General features: G+C 40.8%; 1 protein-coding gene across 5 annotated transcripts in view; it reads left to right on the forward strand.

Moving 5' to 3' along the window:
• The first annotated feature begins 448 nt into the window (after nt 1-448).
• FEZ2 (fasciculation and elongation protein zeta 2) overlaps nt 449-21,101 on the forward strand; it is a 47,283-nt gene continuing 26,630 nt past the window's right edge. For all 5 annotated transcript variants that reach the window (XM_067703279.1, XM_067703280.1, XM_067703281.1 and 2 more), the window contains exons 1-5: nt 449-733; nt 4,976-5,084; nt 11,651-11,767; nt 14,481-14,622; nt 15,913-16,181. In XM_067703279.1, the coding sequence (XP_067559380.1) occupies nt 480-733; nt 4,976-5,084; nt 11,651-11,767; nt 14,481-14,622; nt 15,913-16,181 (891 nt within the window). In that variant the 5' untranslated portion in view covers nt 449-479. The remainder of the gene's footprint in view (nt 734-4,975; nt 5,085-11,650; nt 11,768-14,480; nt 14,623-15,912; nt 16,182-21,101) is intronic.

Below are 21,101 nucleotides of genomic sequence, written 5' to 3' on the forward strand. Positions count from 1 at the left end.
TGGTTGAAAAGTTACCAAAGGAGCCAGGTTACTTTGGGGAAATGATTTGGGGAGTAATGTGACACCGGGTGCAAGTTTAAAGAAGTCCTTTATTTTAGCCACATTTAGGCCAGGTTCCCACTAAGGAAATCTTAGAGTAAAGCTATTCCTGAATGATAGACTATAGGAAGTGACTCTACGCAGTTAAAGTTTTCCTTTCTACCGGGACCAGCTCTCAACTCAAAGAAGACTCAGGAGAAGGGAAGACCCCGGGGCTGCGAGGCCCGGGACAGGTCCAAGACTCCCCCGGAGGTAGGGGGGTGGGGCCTCGGGCGTGGCGGTGCTTCGGGGGCGGTGCGGAGCTTCGGGGGCGGTGCGGAGCTTCGGGGGCGGTGCGGAGCTTCGGGGGCGGGGCCAGACTGCGGGGCTGGGGCGGGCTGGGGCGGGCTGGGGCGGGCTGGGGCGGGCTGGGGCGGGGCGCGCGACTGCACCAGGCGGCGATGGCGGCGGACGGGGACTGGCAGGATTTCTATGAGTTCCAGGAGCCGGCCCTGAGCCTCCAGGACCAGGAGAACTGTAACGCGAGCCCCGAGGCCGAAGCAGGGCCGGGCGGGGGAGGCGACGGTTTCCCAGCGCTGGCCTGCAGCCTGGAGGAAAAGCTGAGCCTGTGTTTCCGTCCCTCCGGTCCGGGTGCCGAGCCCCCCAGGGCGGCCGTGCGGCCCATCACCGAGTGCAGCCTCCTGCAGGGGGACGAGTGAGTGCGGGTCGCGGGCGGGAGCCTCCTCTGCCCCTCGTCCAGCCCCTCGCCCTGCCCGCCGGCCCTCAGTCAGCAGCCTCGGCGGGACTCTGGCCGCAGGCTCGTCCCCGCACCCTCCTTCCGCCTCCTTCAACTCCGGGGTCCCGCCCCTCCGTGTTCTCCTATCTCCTTCCTTGGGGCTTTAGGCCTTTGCGCCCCTGGCGATTTAAATCCCCTGCTCCCCTGGCCCCCAACGACCCCTTAAACGTCCTCCTCCTTCCTAGAAACCAATCCCTGTTTGGTTTGGAGCGGAGTCTTGTACAGAGCCCCGTAGTTAGAGATAGTATCTCCTCGGGCACATGTGTAGACATTCATTCATTCAACCAGCATTTTTTAAGCGCCTGCTACGTGCCAGAGGCTGCTTCTCACTGGGAATACCAAGATGACTGGACATTACCCCTCTCAAGCAGAGGGCAGTCTAGGGTGGGAGCTAGATTTGTAAACAAACATTTGTATGGGTGTGACAAACGCTGTAATGGATATATGTACAAAATATAGAGGGAGAGGGGGAGAGTCAGGAAGGACTTCATAGGGAAAGAAGTGTGAAAACGACCCTGATGGGTGAGTGGGAGTTTGCCTGCCAGGTGAAAAAAGGTCTAGCATTCTAGCTCAGGGATATAGCACATGCAAAGGTACCGACGTTGCAGCAGCGTTTTTGCCACAGGAATTTATTGGCTCCATCTGAGAGCCCAGATTGAGTGTGAGTTCCCACAGAGGCAAAAGCTCTGGTTATTAATAGCAAGGATCTCCTAGTCTGGTAGGGAGACCAATGCATAAACAGGTAATTATTACAGAATCATCTAAGTGCAATGATAGGAAATTCGCAGGGCTTTATGAGAGCTAGGGGAATGGAGGGACAGAGGTTATTTAACTGCCCAGAAACCCAGTTATAATTTGGTTAGATAAGGGCTGTAATTATGTACCATAGTTTTACTCCAGAAGATACAGAAAGGAATGATGAGAGTGAGGGAATTTGACAATATTGTAATGTAGGGGGAGAGGAGCCCTGGAGAGGCTGAGGGTGAAATTATGGAGTAAACACTGAGGTTGTGGGTAGGGGTGGGTTTTCAGAGCATTGAAGGGATGGAGAGGTCAGGGAAGAATTCTTGAGGGAAGGATTCATGGGCATAGAAAGGGGCTTGTCAGTTTCCTCTGCGAATCAGAAGATTTATCAGGAAGAGGGAGTTGGGAATGGGGGCCTGTAAACATAGCAGTGGTTCAGGCCCAGCTATGCTTGGAGACCATATCTTTTCATTGCTGCCTCTGTACAGTGTTCTGCCCAGGCATAAAAGGAAAAGTTTTTGATTGGATATTATACTCACAGATATGCATGCAATCAGTGGCAAAAGATGACATTTTAAACAGTCTATTCCCAAAGAGAAGGTAGTGTTATACATAGAGTTATATACTCGGAATCACTAGACTCAGGACATTCTCTGGATTTTAAAATTATATTTATTATATATTTGGGTTTATCAAGAATAACTTCTCAAAACAGATTAGTGGTTTGTACACAGATAAGATTCCTTATTTTTGCATCACCTGTACTGTCTGAAAAGTAGTGTATTTTAGCCTTTGCTTAAATCTTCAGTTGATATAAAACTTAAAAGTTTTGTTACTCTTGATAATGGTTTAGTAGATAGTAGATGTTATGTTGGTGGTACAGCATGTCCCTTGATTTGGGAATCTCTGTCTCTCTTTTCTGAGCTGGGGTTGCTCACCACTCTCACTGTAGACCACTCTCATTGTCCCTATTCTATTGCATAAATCTGCTCTCCATTGCTTGATAGAGTCCATTCCTGTTTCTTTGACTAGAGACAGCTGAGAATTCTTTCACCCAGATAGTGCCTTGCCTTAGGGCACTTTATTTCACTTCTGAGTCCCGGTTTTAGTTTTGGTTAAATACACGTTGTGCTTATCTGCTAAAGTTTTACTTTAGAAGGGTCTGGTGTGGGATTCAATGTCAGCAGCACTTTGACCTTTGGAAAAGAGCTGCCCTGCTAGTTGTTCATGACTGGCTGTAATACTTTATGATAAGGACCAAGGCAGTTCATGTCTTGACTGGAGATTTCTACAGATCTTCAGTTAACTCGGCCCTATGTCCTTCCAACCACAAATGTTCTGGCCCTGGTGAAGATAGAGGACTGTGAATTGTGCTTCATTTTCTTGGTAGATCAAATTCACCCACAGTCAGTTCTACATGAAATCTTCCACTCCACTTGTCCTTTTATTATAGCCTCATTTAAGAAGGAGCAAACAAGCAGACAAAACAAACCTCAAAAACTCTGGACTGTTTTCACCTACTAGAATATGCTAGTAGTTCCTACCCAGGGTTAGATACATGGTCAGTTATTCAGTATTTGCAAATCTTTTACCCAGGAAGATGTGAGCCAGAAACCCAGCAAGTTTAGCATCCAGAAGTGTTGTTTCCAATTTGAGCATACTGGCATTAGAGGAGATGATTCCTGCAGAGAGGAGGACAGGAATGAACCATGCATATGGGAGATTTTCTGGGTAAATGAGCCAGTTTTCTAGAGCTTTTTGGGTTCACATTTTCATTGCGGCTAATGTGCATTCCAAAGCCAAACATCATTTTGGGATTTTTGGCAGTTGTGGTCACATTGCTTCTTCTCTTTAGCACCAAATCCCAATTCATTAAATCAGTATGTTGTTTCTCTATTTTAAAGCTTGCATTCTTATTTTTATGTCCCTGGTGGTCTTGTTTTTGTATCCTAGTATCTTACATGCTTGGAAAAGAGACCCACCCAATTTTTTAGTGGCTTATTCACAATTGGATACCTGTTATAAATGTTAGGGTGGTGGTTTTTTTTGTTGTTTTTTTCTTTATGACTTCTATGTGAGTATCTCTGGCCATTAAGTAGCTTATATGTGTAGTGTTTAACTTTACTTACCCTAATTAAATTTCATCTCATTTATATTTCTGAACTCATGTTTTTCATATAATGTCATTTAACAAAAATGCTGGTTAATATTTTGGGGCTGAAATGAATTTTGGTCATGAAATTGGAGTTTGCAGTCCTTTTTCCATTGTGGTTTGGGACTTTTCTCAATACAACTCATTTGAATTAATGCTTAGAGTAATAGAGCTGGAAGGAATGTCTGCTATTCTTGTCCAAGCTTCTCATTTTAAAAAGTCCAGCTAATACCTACAGAGGTTAAGGGACACAGTCAAAGACACATTGAGGATGAATGTAGACAAGTCTGTTTTCTGAATTTAGTCCAGTACCCTTTTCATTTTACCCTGTTGCCTCCCCAAAATGCTGTTTGATAATAAGGAAGGGTAACTGCACTGGGTATAATCTGCATTTTATTGTGAACTCCCTTTCTTTCCCTTTTCATCTTATCTTAGTCTTAGCCTATTATAAATTAGATATTAAACCCTAGTCTCACATTGAGACTGAATTCTTTCTCCAGAAAATTCTTTCTCTTTGGTTAGAGAGAGATTATTCATTCTATGAAATAGTCTATATGTTCCGAAGTTACAAGAGAAAAATAAGTATAAAGCACAGTGTATTTACTACCTCTTTTGGCTTGAGAAACATTATTTAACCTTCCTGTGCTTTAGTTTCTGTCTGTCAAATGGGGATAATAACTGTTCTTCATAATACTGTTTTTGAGGATTAAATGAGTTAATGTATGTAAATTGCTTAGAATATATGTAAATTGCTTACTTAGAGCCTGGCACACGATACAGTGGAAATGTCAGCTCTCGACTTTGTGAGAGTTTTCTATGTCCTGTCACCTTCCCTCAGGACTTCTTGTCAGGCCCAATGATAGGATTTTTCTTTTGTCTTATTCTGGAGCCTCTACTTTTTTTTTTTTTTTTTTTGGTACGCGGGCCTCTCACTGTTGCGGCCTCTCCCGTTGCGGAGCACAGGCTCCGGACGCGCAGGCTCAGCGGCTATGGCTCACGGGCCCAGCCGCTCCGCGGCATGTGGGATCTTCCCGGACCGGGGCCCGAACCCGTGTCCCCTGCATCGGCAGGCAGACTCTCAACCACTGCGCCACCAGGGAAGCCCTGGAGCCTCTACTTTGTTGATGCTTTTCTGAGAAACAATAGCCTCCTGTTTCTTTGCTCTGATGCTTTTTGTTCTCTCTGTCACTGTAGTACTAGGTATCTGTTTAATAATGACGTACAGAATGTTAAGTTTCACTGATTGTAGTTTTCTTCTTTTTAAGGATTTGGAATGCCCTGACAGATAATTATGGAAATGTAATGCCTGTAGACTGGAAGTCATCCCATACTAGGACCTTGCATTTGCTTACTCTGAACCTCTCAGAAAAAAGGGTAAGTTAGGAATTGCACCAGTAGTTTCTGAATAACTGATTCTCATAATGGAACTAAAAAGTAGCATTTCTATTTAACCACAATTGGTTGAGTTGCTTCTTATTTCCAAGCTTATGGCAATTGGAGTGGCCTTCTTTTGCCATCTCTTTTCTGCTACTGTCGGCCTGCTAGCACTTCCCTCCATTCTTCCCCAGCACACACTCAACTTTTTTATGTTTAGGTAAATTTTCATCACCTGTGTATGAACACCAACGATCAGCATTTTTTTCCAGCTTAAATAACAATTTTGATGTGCTGAGAACAGTCAGTAAGAACCCTAGCCTTTGATTTAATATATAGAGGGTACTGGAATATCTACAGAGTTAACTTTCTGAAGAATTTAATGACTTGCTAGATGTGACATATCGTCTGAAGATTGTGTTTCTCTGTGAACATTGGGGAACCTTTAAAAGATTTCAGTTCTTGGCTTTTTAATGTGTTCTTGGCTAACTGTTGGAGGCTGCTATATATGTCTTGGAACTGAAAGTGAAGACACCTTGAGTAAGAAGTGTGAGCACAGGTGATAGGACAACAAGGCGGACAGAAAAACGAAGAGAATTGCTTTAAGTGGAAAATCACAGTGTGTTTTAAAACTGATGACAAACGAGGCCAAATGGAAGTTTCAGGGCCCGACTCTTTAAATTCTTCATCAAATAGCAGTGTAAGCTCATGCCAGGTCTTTTAGCATGCTCTGTATTTCATTAAGTGTATTTGTGCAATTACTGGGAATATAATGCAGTAGTGCTGTGAGTATTTTAAATCATTTTCTGAAATGATTTTCTTAAAAATGTGATTCAGAAAAGCTTGCTCCCTACTATTTTCTCATAAAATATATAATTCTGACTATATTTCTTTGTATTCTAGTAGATATAGGATTTATTATTTGTTCCAATTATTAATCCCCTTAAGCTGTTTTGCAGGCTGACCTGACATACATTTAGGGAAAGGAATAAAACAAAATATTTTATGATCTGTCTTCTGTTTATTTGCATCTTAGCTATCATTCTGGGCTTAGTTCAAGTTTCCCTTCCTCTCTGAAGCTTCCTATTACTGTTTTAGCCTTTGCTGATCTCATGGAATTATATAATTTTAGAGTTGGAAGGGACTTTAAAGGACACTTAATCCAGTCTCTCATTTGGGGGGAATTCCCATCTAGTGTCTCTGACAGATGGTCATTTTGCCATGGCCTCAATCCTAGCACGGAAGGAAAATGCACTCCTCTCTGTGGGAATCGGTTACGCTTGTTGGGGTGTGAAAATCGTAAAGGACTTATCTGTCCCACAGAATTTAGCCCCCTAGTCTCCTGCAAGCTGGTCCTCATGGTGCTTTGTCCGTGTCTCAAATCATTATTGTGTTCTCTTATTATATATCTGGGTCTGTCATTAGATTGTAACCTCCTGGTAGGTATCTTTGTATTTGTCTTTCAGTAACCACCACTGTGCCTGGCACATACTGATTACTAAGACAGATGTTTGTTGAGTGAACAAATGAATAATCTCATCAGTGAGGCTATATAAGTTCAGACACCGTGGTGGAAAGTGTTTTAAAAATGTTTTCTATATTATTTAACATAGTATTGAATCCACAATAGCCAGTCAATGAGTACTTTTTTGTTTGACATATTAAAAAATAGTAGAGAAGAGATCTTTTCATAGTTTCAAAGGGAAGTACATTAGTAGCATGAATGGAACACTCTAATCCAGTTTCAATGAATACTGTTATTTGGTTACCTCTGGGGACGTCACTCCCTTTATCTGCCTTTTGACTGTTTTCAATGCTAGAGCAATGGCATAGCCAAGGGTAGTGATTAGTAATGATGTGGAGTTTAGTACTAGTACTGGTTGTGAAACCCTTACCTGGAAAACTCAGCAAGTTAAAATGGACAAGTGATCATCTAACATCTGTCTGTCTTGACATGACTACCCAGGTGATGAATACAACTGAGATGAGAAGTCTAGTCCTCAGGAATGAATAGCACACATTAAGTTCCTGAAGAACAAGGTATGACATAAGAAGCAACCATGTTATTAGGTAGCATATAATTAATGTTTTTTGTGTTTTTTGGTGTTTTTTTTGTGGTACGCAGGCCTCTCACTGTTGTGGCCTCTCCCGTTGCGGAGCACAAGCTCCGGACGCGCAGGCTCAGCAGCCATGGCTCACGGGCCCAGCCGCTACACGACATGTGGGATCTTCCCGGACCGGGGCACAAACGTGTGTCCCCTGCATCGGCAGGCGGACTCTCAACCACTGCGCCACCAGGGAAGCCCCAGAAGCATTCTTTAGATTATTCCAGTTGTATAACAGCGTCTATATGAAATTTTTTAAAATTTATTTTATTATTTATTTTTGGCAGTGTTGGGTTTTTGTTGCTGCGCGCAGGCTTTCTCTAGTTGAGGCGAGTGGGGGCTACTCTTCGTTGTGACGCGCAGGCTTCTCATTGCGGTGGCTTCTTTCATTGTGGAGTACGGGCTCTAGAGCGCAGGCTCAGTAGTTGTGGCGCACGGGCTTAGTTGCTCCACGGCATGTGGGATCTTCCCGGACCAGGGCTCGAACCCTTGTCCCCTGCATTGGCAGGCGGATTCTTAACCATTGTGCCACCAGGGAAGTCCCCTATATGAAATTTTTGACAAAAGGGGAAGAGGTTTCTTTTTGGTTAGGATGAGAAAAACAGGAAACCATAGTTCCCTAGATTTGTTTTTAAGTTTTTTTCATTGCTGTTTAAGATGGCACACTTCTAAATTTGATGGGTCTTTTCTAGAGGAAGGCAACTGGTACATTCCAAGTTCTTACATGGGCACATTTTTTCCATTTGAGGCAGCTTCAGTTTTATAGAGGGAAACAGAACCATGGCTCTGTATCTAAACCTGGCATAGGAAGGAGTGAAGGGAATGCTTGGCAAAGAGGCACATTGATGCCGAATGGGAGCGTGAATGATGATACCCATGACAGCCAAGGTTAGTTTTCAAAGCCCGAAAGGGATTCCAGCCCTTAGCATATGCCATCTCTGTGGGGAATGGGCTTGGCTCCCTCTCTGAAAAGATGGTCTGGGATCATTATTTCTGTTGTCATGGAAATTTATTCTACTGGCGTATTGGTATCACTCATGTGTTTTGGCAATAGCTGTAAACCTGTTCTAAATCCAGTGCCATTCTTGATCATGCTTATGTGATAGAATGCTTCTGAATCATTTTGCCTTAGCAACATCTCCTGTGCCGTTTTTCCTTCTATCATGAGGATTTCTTCAGGGACAGGGACTTTGTTTAATGCACCTTTTTATCTTTAAGAGTAGAAACAGAAGATAATAATGGCTTCCTTAGGAGTAATTTTAAAATTAAAACTTTCACTTGCTATAAGGGGGAAAAATAAGACAAAACTATGGTCCTCAAGTCACAACATAGAGTTGTGATTTTGGGGGAGGGTGTTGAAGTTTTAGGATCAGTGAATGTAATTGTTAGGTACTCTACATCATCGTACACCCTCGTGTGGCACTTTTCATCTCCACTTCTACTATCTTGAAATCAAACATCCTCTCTCATCAAGAGCCACATCTCTTGACCTTTCTCCTTTCTTATTAACAGGATAACTGTCTAGTTTAAAAAAGTGAACTAAAGCTATAGGACAACATGAAAAAGCAGCCTCTGCCCTACTTACCTCATAATGCTTGACTTCCATTTACCAGAGGCAACCGCTTTCAACTACTTCAACTTTTCATCCAGCAGATAACATTCTCCTATCATTTTACTTGATTTTATTCAACTTTAGACTTTATTCATTTACTTTCTACCCAGAGGATGAGGGTTTAGCACTCTCAAAGTCTTCCCTCTAGCCCTCCAACCACAACCCTCACAAAAACTTTTGCTTCCCTCATCTTCCCAATATAATTATGTCAAAATTTTTGGTTATATTAACCTTCATAATTCATATTGACCTTTCTTTTAAAAATTAATTTATTTTTGGCTGCATTGGGTCTTTGTTGCTGCACGCGGGCTTTCTCTAGTTGCGGCGAGTGGGGGCTACTCTTCATTGCGGTGTGCGGGCTTCTTGTTGTGGTGGCTTCTCTTTATTGTGGAGCATGGGCTCTAGGCACACGGGCTTCAGTGGTTGTGGCACAGGGGCTCAGTAGTTGTGGCTCACGGGCTTAGTTGCTCCGCAGCATGTGGGATCTTCCTGGACCAGGGCTTGAACCCGTGTACCCTGCATTGGCAGGTGGATTCTTAACCACTGAACCACCAGGGAAGCTCTATATTGACTATATAAATGTTCACATTTAAGTACATTTTATGATTGCATGTCCTCTTTTTTTTTTGTTTTTTTGTTTTTCTTAAGGTAGTAATAATTGCCTTTTTGTGGTTGATTTAGGTTATCATTAGCTCACTAATTCAACCTCAACAGAGCCATAAAAGTCATTTTAGTAAGTGAAACACACTAGGTAATCTGTCAGGCTTTCTTTCTCTTTTTCTTTCATGCTTTTCTTAATTCCTTCTGCAGTAACAATTCTAATCTGAACTGGCTACTCTCTAGTTTAGCTCCACAGTCATCATTCTGGGATCTTTACTTCACTGTCATTATAAGAATTCCCTTCACCTCTTTCTTGTGTTAGATCCTATGTCTGCTTCCTTTTTTGGTTTTCCTCCTGGTTTTAATGGAACATACTCTGCGTGGTTTTCTGAGAAAGGGTACCTGAGAGGTACATTCTTTGAGAAATTGAATGTCTGAAAATCTCTTTATTCTAACCCCCTACCGAATTGTTAGTTTAGCTGGATATAGGATTCTAGGGTGGAATTTATTGAAACATGGAAATTGCATTGATTTTTTAATTCTCTGTTGAGAATTCAAATGACGCGTTGGTTTCTGATCCTTTTAATGTGATGGTTTTTTCTCTCTGGAAGCTTTTAGGGTTTTTTTCCTTCCCCCACACAGCTTTTTGAAATTTCATATGTTGAAGGCCATGTCCAGGCCTTTCCTAGCCTGATGGTGCAGTGAGAAATCAAATGTGGGGCGTGTCATCCCCGTGGTACAGCATGGCATTGCAGTATGTGGTAGCAGATAGAGCGGGAGTGCTGATGTGGCTCCTCCCGCAGCCTAATGTTACGAAAGGCAGCACGTCAGTGTTTTTCTTTGCACTTCTCACCTGCAGGTTTCTTATTCTGTGGGGTGTATTCACCATTAAACTTCAGACCTGTGAGGAGCTAGGGAGGCAGTAGGGACCTACATCCATCCAACTGTATCTTCAATTTTTATATATATCCTCTGTACTGGTAAATAATTTTCCCAGGTAAAATATATATTTTTTAAATTATGTACTCTCTGCTAGAACTACACGGTTGCTTCTTACGTAGTTCCTAGTTGCCCATTTGTTCTTTGGGAACTCAGTGTGCCACTCCTTCTGATGAACAGAGTTCTAATTTGTTCTTTTCATCGTCTGAATGGTCATGTCATGATGGATAGATGATCACTTGTCCATTTTAATCTGCTGGGTTTTCTAGGTCAGGCCTTTATAGTTAGTAAAGGTGAGGTCATTATTATAGGGGCTGTTGATATCCATGTGGGCAGGTTAAGAGACACCATATGAGGTAGACATGGTGCAATACCCTGGTGGTGGCAACAGCAAGCAGCCCTTTAGCACCCTTAGGCATGAAGAGAGGTAAGGAGAGGGAGAAGTTACCAGAACCTGGGGAGAGTAGCGATGGGGGAGAGGGCAGCGTGACAGGAGCTGCAGCCTTTGGAATCTGGTAGGGAGGCAGACAGCAGAATAAATGCCCAGCCCTTCCCCTCCTGCCTTCCAGTCTCCTGCTAGTGTCTACCAGTGTGTTAATCCACCTGGAAGCCAGAAGCCAAGGGCATCCTTTGATGTAGCCCATAAAGGTCAGTCTCTGGGGGCACGATTGGGGAGAGAAACGGTAGTAAGGCAAAGAGAAAATCTCCAGCATAGTTTGGTTTAAAGATATTTTTGGAACCTAGAAATACTCTTTTTTGGAAGAAGAGATAGGTTTTCAACTGGAAGGGCTCAGTATGATCCGCGTGGACAGTTCCCACCTGCCAGGGAGTTGATTACTTATCTTTTACTCTGTTAAAGTTAGTTACTTGCAAACTAACTTCTATGTTTTCTGTGGAATTTTTACATATACTAATCTTCCTATTAGATCATTAATTAAATAACATTTGCCCCTGTCTCCCGCCGCCCCCATTTGCTATAATTCCCTATAAATTGCTATCGAACACCATATATTTTTGTACTTCCTAGACACTCTTCCCCTTGGAGTAAATAGCTAAGTGTGTGTCTGTTTGGGCAAGAGGGGATATATACAGCACCTTAATTTCATATTTATTCTACATTCCTCTCATTTCTGTTTGAGATGACTATGCAGAGCACCTCACACACTGCCTGGTACACAGCAGCTGTAATAATATCTGCCTTTTGAAGCTCTCAGCAGATGCTTCCCTCTGCAGCCTCCTTTACCCAGATGCTTCGACTTAGTTGTGATCAGAATGTCCTCCTCTTAACAGTGGGTAGTTTTTGTTTTTAGACGAGTGACAGCTTGCTCTTTGATACCTCAGACGATGAGGAGCTGCGAGAACAGCTGGATATGCATTCAATCATCGTCTCCTGTGTTAACGACGAGCCCCTCTTCACGGCAGACCAGGTACAAAGGAGAATCCCATCCATCAAGGGAAGGGATCCTTGGCTGAAAAACGATTTCTTATTGTGGCCATAAGTGATGGGGTGTTGGAATTTACTTATTTCTATTGTATTTTCTGGTAATACAGGCTTAACAGTTTTCTCCTGAGGAAAGAAGAAAGTATATGTAATCTGAAGCAGTTGGATTATGTTACTTGGGAAGATTTTTCAATATATGCAATTTTCCAAGATAAGCATTGTTAAAACAGTACAGCGGGTTACTTTAAAAGAGGGTTATTGCTTACACTGGAATCAGAAAAAATCCTGTGAATTTTCTTCTTTCTTTGCATTTAACCAGACATGGGCAAACTATATCGGTGCAGAAATTATCTAGTTTCTCTAAAACCTATGTAGAAATCATTAGCACTTATCAGAAGTCTTTATTGTGTATCCAGGAAAGAAGTGAGCATTAGTCCTGTGGAATGCTCTAATAATGTCAACCCTGTATTCATTTAAAACCAGTTGAATCAGCTTTCTCATTTTCTGAATACTCTTCCCACTTCTGCTGTATTGTCAAACTGTGGTGCAAGAGGTTCTTCGTGAAGTCAAGTGTTCCATGGCTACTGGGACTGAGTTCTACCACACTGTATTTTTAGGCTGGAAAGACAAGGCCGGTAAAGAGAGGTATTGTGGCAAGATTGGGAGGAGTATGTTAAAAATATGTCATTTTGATGCTCCTTAGTCATATTTGTGGTTGGATTGTCTGAAGCTTGGAAAGAGCATGGTGCTTAAAAAACAAGATAGTAAGTTAGAGGGCTGAGTGCGGTACAGCCTGATATTCCAGGGAAAGTTCATTGTCTCCTCCATACTCTGCCTGAAAACCATAAACTATCTCTGCTTTTAAGACTGAGAGAGGACTTCCCTGGTGGTGCAGTGGTTAAGAATCTGCCTGCCAATGTAGGGGACATGGATTCGAGCCCTGGTCTGGGAAGATCCCACATGCCGCGGAGCAACTAAGCCCGTGAGCCACAACTACTGAGCCCATGATCCATAACTACTGAAGCCCACGTGCCTAGAGCCCGTGCTCCACAAGAGAAGCCAACGCAACGAGAAGCCTGTACACTGCAACGAAGAGTAGCCCCCACTCTCCACAACTAGAGAAAGCCTGCGCACAGCAACGAAGACCCAACGCAGCCATAAATAAGTAAATAAATTAAAAAAAAAAAAAGGACGGAGAGAAACAGATTCTGTAGCCTGTTTCAGTGTCTCATTTTCCTGTTTAAAATGCCTATTTTGGAAACTCTTCTTACTAATTAGCATAATCCCCACTCGCTCAGGTTTACCTGTTTTTCCTTAGTACTAAGTGTTAGATACGTTAGGCTCGATGATTCATGCTGTATTTTTTTAAATAGTTTTTTTTAAACTCTTAGGTCCATTTTTTAAAAAAATTATTTTTATTGAAGTATAGTTGATTTACAATATTGTGTTAGTTTCAGGTATACAGCAAAGTGATTTGTTTATATATGTATGTATATATCTGTATCTTTAGATTCTTTTCCACTATAATTGATTACAATATACTGAATATAGTTCCCTGTGCTATACAGTAAATCCTTGTTTATCTAGTTTATATATATGGTAGTGTGTATCTGTTAGTCCCATACTCCTAATTTATCCCTCCCTCTCCCCTTCCCCTTTGGTAACCATAAGTTTGTATTCTGTGTCTGTGAGTCTGTTTGTTTTGTAAATAAGTTCATTTGTACTATTTTTTAGATTCCACATATGAGTGATATCATATAATATTTGTCTTTCTCTGACGTACTTCACTTATTGTGATAATCTCTAGGTCCATCCATGTTACTGCAAATGGCATTATTTCATTCTTTTTTATGGCTGAGTAATATTCCATTGTATATATATACCACACCTTCTTTACCCGATTATCTGTTGATGGACACTTAGGTTGCTTCCATGTTTTGGCTATTGTAAATAGCCAATTTTCACTGAGTTCTGTATCCTTCTCAACTTCTGGAATTTGAAACAGGACAAGAAACTGCTGTAAGATTTGAGCAACACAGCATATGACAGTGGATCATTGTTTCAAAAGCAGATATATTTCTGAAATTTTCCTGCTTTCGTGTAGCTTTTTTTTCCTCTTTAAACTTCTACATTTAAAGTAATTATTAAATATACCTTAATTTTCCGTTGAATTAATATATGAAATTCTTTTCCTGCTGTTAAAGGAAAATTTTGCTACCATAGAGGTAATTTCTTGCTTTTCATATAAATTTTTTTACACTGCTGTATTTTCTAAATTTTATGTCAGTTTTGTTAAATAGCTTTAGATTGAGCACTTGGTGTGGTATATGGTAAATCTTCTGTCGCTTGCTTTCTTTTAACTATGATCTGGTTCTGGCATGTCTGAAGTAGATTATATGTGTGTTTGTAGCATCGTTTCTCAGACATTACAAGATCTGATAGGGCCTACTGAATCCTGATGGACATATTAAATCATATTTTGTTTATTTTTGTGTTTAGTGTATTGTAATTTTTTTTTGATAAACCATGTGTACTCTTACAGTCAATTTTTGTTATTGAGAACACCGACTCCTGCACACTGTTGGTTAATGGAGAATTTAGTGTACTTCTACTGTGGTTGCTTCAGATGAGTGCCGTGTTACAGGTGGGTCATTTTTCCTATGTGTATTTAATTAACAGTGGTTTGTATATTTTGGAAGGTGATTGAAGAAATCGAAGAAATGATGCAGGAGTCACCAGACCCAGAAGATGATGAAACACCCACCCAGTCAGATCGGCTTTCAATGCTTTCCCAGGAAATTCAAACTCTTAAGAGGTCTAGTACAAGCAGTTATGAAGAGAGTAAGAAACCTGACTTACATCAGTACTCTTTGTGCTTTTGTATACCTCAGCCGTGTAGTGGGACCATCTCCAGAAGTCTTTGGCTCTCACAGGCTGGGTTATATACCCTTCCCCTGCCTTCCAGTGATACTCAACGCATATATTCATCATTGCTCAGGGACTGTGTCATACGCACCTTTGAATACTGTATTTGTCTGCTTGGGCTGCTGTAACAAAGTATCACAGGCTGGGCGACTTAAACCACAGAAATTTGTTTCTTATAGTTCTGGAGGCTAGAAGTCCGAGATCAAGGTGTTAAGCAGGTCTCATTTCTTCTGAGGCCTCTTCCTTCTGTCCTCACATGGACTTTCCTGTGTGTATCTGTGTCCTAATCTTCTCATTTTTAAGGGCATGAGTCACGTTGGATTAGGGCCCACCCTAATGGTTTCATTTTAACTTAATTATCTCTTTGAAGACCTTATCTCCAAATACAGTCATATTCTGAGGTACTGAGGGTTAGAACTTCAATGATGTCCTCTCACATAAAGGGAAGTGCTGAGAAAAAACTGAAAGGGGGTTTCAGGGAATATTCTTCCCTTCATCTTCCCAATTCTCAATAAAACTCACACATTGGGGCATATGTGTTTAAATATATATTTAGCTTAACGCAACATTGTAAAGCAACTGTACTCCAGGACTTCCCTGGTGGTCCAGTGGTTAAGACTCTGCCTTCCAATGCAGGGGTTGCGAATTTGATCCCTGGTCAGGGAACTAAGATCCCATATGCTGTGCGGTGCAACAACAACAACAAAAAAGTGCAACTATGCTCCAGTGAAAATTAATAAAAAATATGTATTTAGCTTAATTCTTTCAAATTACCTTCTTCTCTCTTCAGAAGTGTCCCAGAGCCCTGCTAAGTTGCTTGTGATTTCTTGTCAGCAGGTATTTTCTGTACCCTTCCTCTACTTTTGTGTTTGTTCTTCTTCTTTTACAAGCTTATTAAGTCTTGACTGAACTACTATTCATGGAATGATTGATTTTTTTTTAACATCTTTATTGGAGTATAATTGCTTTACTGATTTTTAGACAAAAAAATTTTGTTATACTTTTCTTCTCAGCCATTTGAGAAGTAACTTTGCCCACCTACCTCTACTCAGACCTGCCCACCAGAAGTGTGAGGACTCTGAGAAGATCATGAACAATTTAATTACTTAGAATATGATTTTTTGCTCTTTGGCATTAAACACCTTGTTGTGCTGCCTTGAAACATTTTGGTCTTAGTGTCTGCTGTGCTTTGCTTGTTGGTCATAGGAGTGAAAAGGCTGTCCGTATCTGAATTAAATGAACTGCTGGAAGAAATTGAGACGGCCATCAAGGAGTACTCTGAAGAGCTGGTGCAGCAGCTGGCCCTGCGAGATGAACTGGAGTTTGAAAAGGAAGTGAAGAACAGCTTTATTTCAGTTCTCATTGAAGTGCAGAACAAACAGAAAGAGCACAAAGAAACAGCCAAAAAGAAAAAGAAGCTCAAGAACAGCAGCTCTCAGAATGGGAAGAACGAGAGAAGTCACCTGCCCGGCACAGTAAGTGATGTTTTGCATGTAGCGTCACACACTGGAAAGAGCTTCAGTGGTCATTCCAGTGCTCCAGGCCAGCAGAGGCAGGCAGGGCCTGTGCATACAGGAGTAGGGGTGCTTCTCACCAGAGAGCTAAAGGGATTCTGTTCAAGAATGCCACTGTGCTCTGCTCCTTCAGAAAGGTGTTTTCTTGGTGAGGGTATAATGGTTATCTGGATAATTCAATGCTGAAATATTTAGGAGGGAGGTAAGTGGAAGGAAGAGGGGGAATAAAGGAGAATGTTTGAAAGAAAAGAAGCTTTAGCAGGTGACCATTACAATACATGGGAGTGTTAATAGGGGTGCTTTATGTTCCGCTGTTGGGCAAATGAATGGTATTGCTTTCTTGTTTTCGCTTATCTCTTGTGAGTTGTATAGTGGGAAAAAAAGGGGTGCTTTTAGAGGGAGCTGAACTGTGCTGAGCCTAAAAGCATAGGTTGACTTGTAAACCACTTCCTGACTTGTGAGTGAAGTCGGAATGTGAGGATGTTAGAGGCAGTTACATGACATCGGCCATTTGGCCTAGTATTTGGCAGACTAGAATATAACTGACTGGTGAAAACAACTTTAGGATATTTGAATCTTTGACTCTTGGTATGAAGTTTTTTGTTTTCTGCTTTTCATTTTTCTTAAGGTGTCCTATTAACTTCACTTGATTAAATTTCATTATAAACATTAACTGTTAAGTATTTGAGATGCATTTCCTTATTGGTCTTATGGCCATTTCATTATTTGATCAGTTGAGACCTTGTACCTTGTCACCTTTATCTTGTTTGTATGTGAAGAACTGTTGGTTTTATTTTTAGAGTAAAATAAAAGGAGAGAAACCCTTTTTTTTTTTTTTTGGTAAGAACACTGGGATTTTAATTTTGTAAACCACATATTCAAGTGCTCAAAACAGAATGTTGCCCATAGAGAATTGGGGCCTGGGCTGAGAACTTGTCTCTGCCCAAATGCAATATCACACACTACTACCAAGAGCTAACAACAGGTCTGTCCAAATGCTAAGACCAGGGACTTCGAAATCTCCATCTTAAGCCTTATAGGACTTCAGGGCAGTAAAAACTTTATCTTTCAGAGGTGGAGGGGCCTGACAGAGGCTTTGAAACCTGCTGAACAACTCCTCCCAGGGCACATCCTGGGACTCAGTTCCAATCCAAAGGCCTTTCTGAAGGTTGTAGTGCAGTTGTCGACCCCAATCTGTTAGCAGACCCCAGATAGACCCGGGAGAGCTCTGGATGGGCAAAGGGATTCATTTTTCTAAAGGGAGTGTACTTTTTAAATTCATAATATTGATAACATGGTAATGCAGATCATCACAGACTGGCTGTTATATGGTTTGCAATTATAAAAGTTCTGTCTTTGACTAAGTCTTGATTCACTTTTTTCTAAAGAATACTTATCAGAGAAATAGATCTCATTAATCAGACTGATGGAATTGAGGAAAGAGAGTGCAGTTCTGGGGTGCTGAGCCACCAATGAGAGTTAATACAAACAAAAAGAATCTTACCATTTAGCTCATTCATTATGCTGTTTTTGGCCTATGAGTAAATGCACATTTTCTTAGTGTAATGTCATTTGTACATAGAAAAGACAGTTTATAAACTGACTTTGCAAAAGTTGCCAGATATGTGGAACAAAATATTTTTTAGAAATGGTAGTATTGGTTGAAAAGTGTTTAGTCACTTCTAGTGACAACAATGAAAAAAACAGCACCCACCAAACAAAAAAAACCCCACCAAAACATGCAAAAACTAAAACATTTGTTTGAATATACAGTCCTGGAAAGTTTGCTTTAAAATATTAGGGACAATTTTTTGTTTCTCAGATTTTAAAAAAATTGTACCCTTTAAATTGCCCTATTATGCAAGTGTGATTAAATAAAATGCTTAGTTAAAAAGTCATAGCATGGTTGGTAATTTCTGCCTATCTGCTTTTAGGGGTTACATGTAAATCCTCCATTTATTCATGTTAACACTTGGCTGAGGAAAATAAATGTATCCCTAGAGACATTTAAGGGCTTCTTTTTCTAGCTCGCATATAAAAAGGGTTAGAGTGGATTCGTTGTGTAATTTTACATGGCATTTATTATTTATTATTTATCCATTATTGAGAAATGGATTTGACAGGGCAACATTTACGTCTTATTTGAACCTTTATTAGTCTTGAAATAGATTCATAGGAACAGTAAAATTTCTTTTCACAATATTTGGACTTGTGAAGTTGCTTCTTGAGTTCTGATCTGCTATTTGTGTCAAAACCTTTAATCAGGCTAGTAATGGCACGGCTAAACATGTAGTACTAGTTCCCTCCTTCTTTCTGACGCCTGAAATGATGGCAAAAGACCATTCCATTTGTGACACAAGGAGCCTGAAACCTATGATTCTGAAAATAGTGGTTGGTGGCTCAAAAGAACCTTAAAGTGAAATGGCCAGTTGGCTAAACAGATTCCAAGATAACTTCCTTTCCAGACCTTTTGTATAATATACAGTTTTGGCAAGGCCTGATCTCTATGAGTTAGCTATCATCAGTGATACTAATTTCTAAGAATTGGTGGTATCGTGCCTTACCTGTTTTCTAATAACACTGGTCACTTTTTTCTTTCTACTTTAGATATGTTTTATTAGCAGGACTTGTACTTTTTCCTTAAGCATGGAATAGCTTCCTGCCATTTTTCCTTAGCATATTTCTTTGAAACAAAACATCAATTTGTAGTTGGTATCACACTTTATCCATCATTGCTAGCTTCTTCTCTTAGGTCCAGAGATACTATAATGAAATATCTGCATGTGAATAGAACAGAGTTAAACTCTTTAGGTGTTCATTTTGGAGACATACTTTGTTTGAAACATTTGCTGCAGTGAGAAAAAAATTTAGGGGGCATAGGGATGCTATTTATAAATATTAAAATACTGAGTATTATAAAAGTGAAATGTTGATTTGTTTTGATTTTTAAAGTAATCTGTTATATGTTGGACAAGATAAAGCTATTCATTAAATACTTGCAGAGTGTCTTTCTTGTGCCAGACACTGAAGATACAGTGGTGAATAAAATAGGCAAGGCCCCAGGCCTCTTGGAGCTTACATTCTAATGAGGGATGCAGGCACTAAACAAAGAAAAGAATGAATAGACAACGTAACTTCAGGTAGTAATAAATGCCACAGAGAAAACGAAAGGCTTGGTAAGGTTATTAGCAGTGCTGTGGGGAGCTGTTTTCGAAGGGGTGGCCACTGTGTCACTGCCCCTCCTGATTGGCAGGGCAGGCTGTTCTTTCCCTCTCCAATTCTCTGTTTGAAGGACAGGTTGGAAGAGTGGATCTTCTTGGCAAATGAGACTCAACAGATTGAAAAACTTTCTATCTCCTTTATCCTGTTCAAAATCTAGAGAAACGGGTGGGGAGTAGAGACTGGAATGGCTGAAGGGCACTGTCTGTTAATGGGTTTGATGACCCACATGCACTTCTTTGAACTGACTATGCTGTTTTGGGCTGTGATGCTTCTATTTATGCTCCTGCCTTTTCCTAGAGCAGCCCTCCTTCTCCTTTCCTGCTTCCACTGTCCACTTGGGAGGTTTTTTTTTTTTTTTTGGCTCTACGCGGGCCTCTCACTGTTGTGGCCTCTCTCGCTGCGGAGCACAGGCTCTGGACGCGCAGGCTCAGCAGCCATGGCTCACGGGCCCAGCCACTCCGCGGCATGCGGCATCTTCCCGGACCGGGACACGAACCCGTGTCCCCTGCATTGGCAGGCGGACTCTCAACCACTGCGCCACCAGGGAAGCCCATGGGAGGTTTTTGTTTTTTTTTTTAAACTTATTCTTCAAAATCATGGTCAAGCGTTGTCTTCCTTTCTTAGAACTTTTCTAGATGACTCTTCCTCCACTGCAGAATTGACAACTCTCTCCTTCTGGGGTTAATATTATTCCTCTTAACTATTTCTGTTAGTACTGTCATATCATATTGCAATTTTTTGTTTTCATGTCTGTCTCTGTTAGGTTCCCTAAGGATAGAAAATGTAACTTTATTTTCATGGTATACCCAGGTCCCACATTAGGTACTCAATAAGTTCCTGATGAATAAATAGTTAAGAAAAGATTTCTTTTTTTTTTTTTGCAAATCTGTATTTCTGCCAGGTGCCAAATGTATTGAGGCTGAATTGCACAGTGATTAAGAACTTTGGGTTAAGAGCTGTGTTTGAATCATGATCCTGCCACTGGGTACATACCCCTTTGAATTTTGGAGGAATTAAATGAAATAATGTATGTAAGACTAGCATATATCCTGAGTAAATGCTAGTTATTACATGTCCAACTGTTTACTAAACATTTCTCCCTGAATATCTAACGGGCATCGAAATTTATCTTATCAGACTAATGTTACCATTTTCCTGAAGGTGAATTTATTCCAATATGTTTCTTTTGTCAGTGAAACTAGTCTACTCATTCACCAAAACCAGTGGAATTTTTTTTTAAGTTTATTTTATTTTTTGTTTAGAGGAATAGGTGGATATGTTTTTATTTTTAAATGTTTATTTATTTTTTAATAGGAACAAACTACTTATATTGTCTTTATTCAGAAAGAAAAAGTGAATTACAACACTCAAGGATATCCTTTTCTGCAATACAGTTGACCCTTGAACTAATCAGGGGTTAGGGGCACCGACCCTCTGCTCAGACAAAAAATCAAAACCAGTGGAATTTTTAGGTCAAAGAATATGCGGTTTTAAACAACAGTCTTTTCAAATTGTCCTACATAAACGTTACCCAGTAACAGCATAAGTGGCCATTTCTCCAAACCTCCAACTTATGATGCATATTATTAATCTTCTCATATATACTGATCTGATAGGCAAATAAGGTTTTGATCTATTGACTGTTTGTATTCTTTTGTG

This window comes from Pseudorca crassidens, chromosome 14, assembly GCF_039906515.1.
Source record: "Pseudorca crassidens isolate mPseCra1 chromosome 14, mPseCra1.hap1, whole genome shotgun sequence".
In the NCBI taxonomy this organism is placed as follows: domain Eukaryota; kingdom Metazoa; phylum Chordata; class Mammalia; order Artiodactyla; family Delphinidae; genus Pseudorca; species Pseudorca crassidens.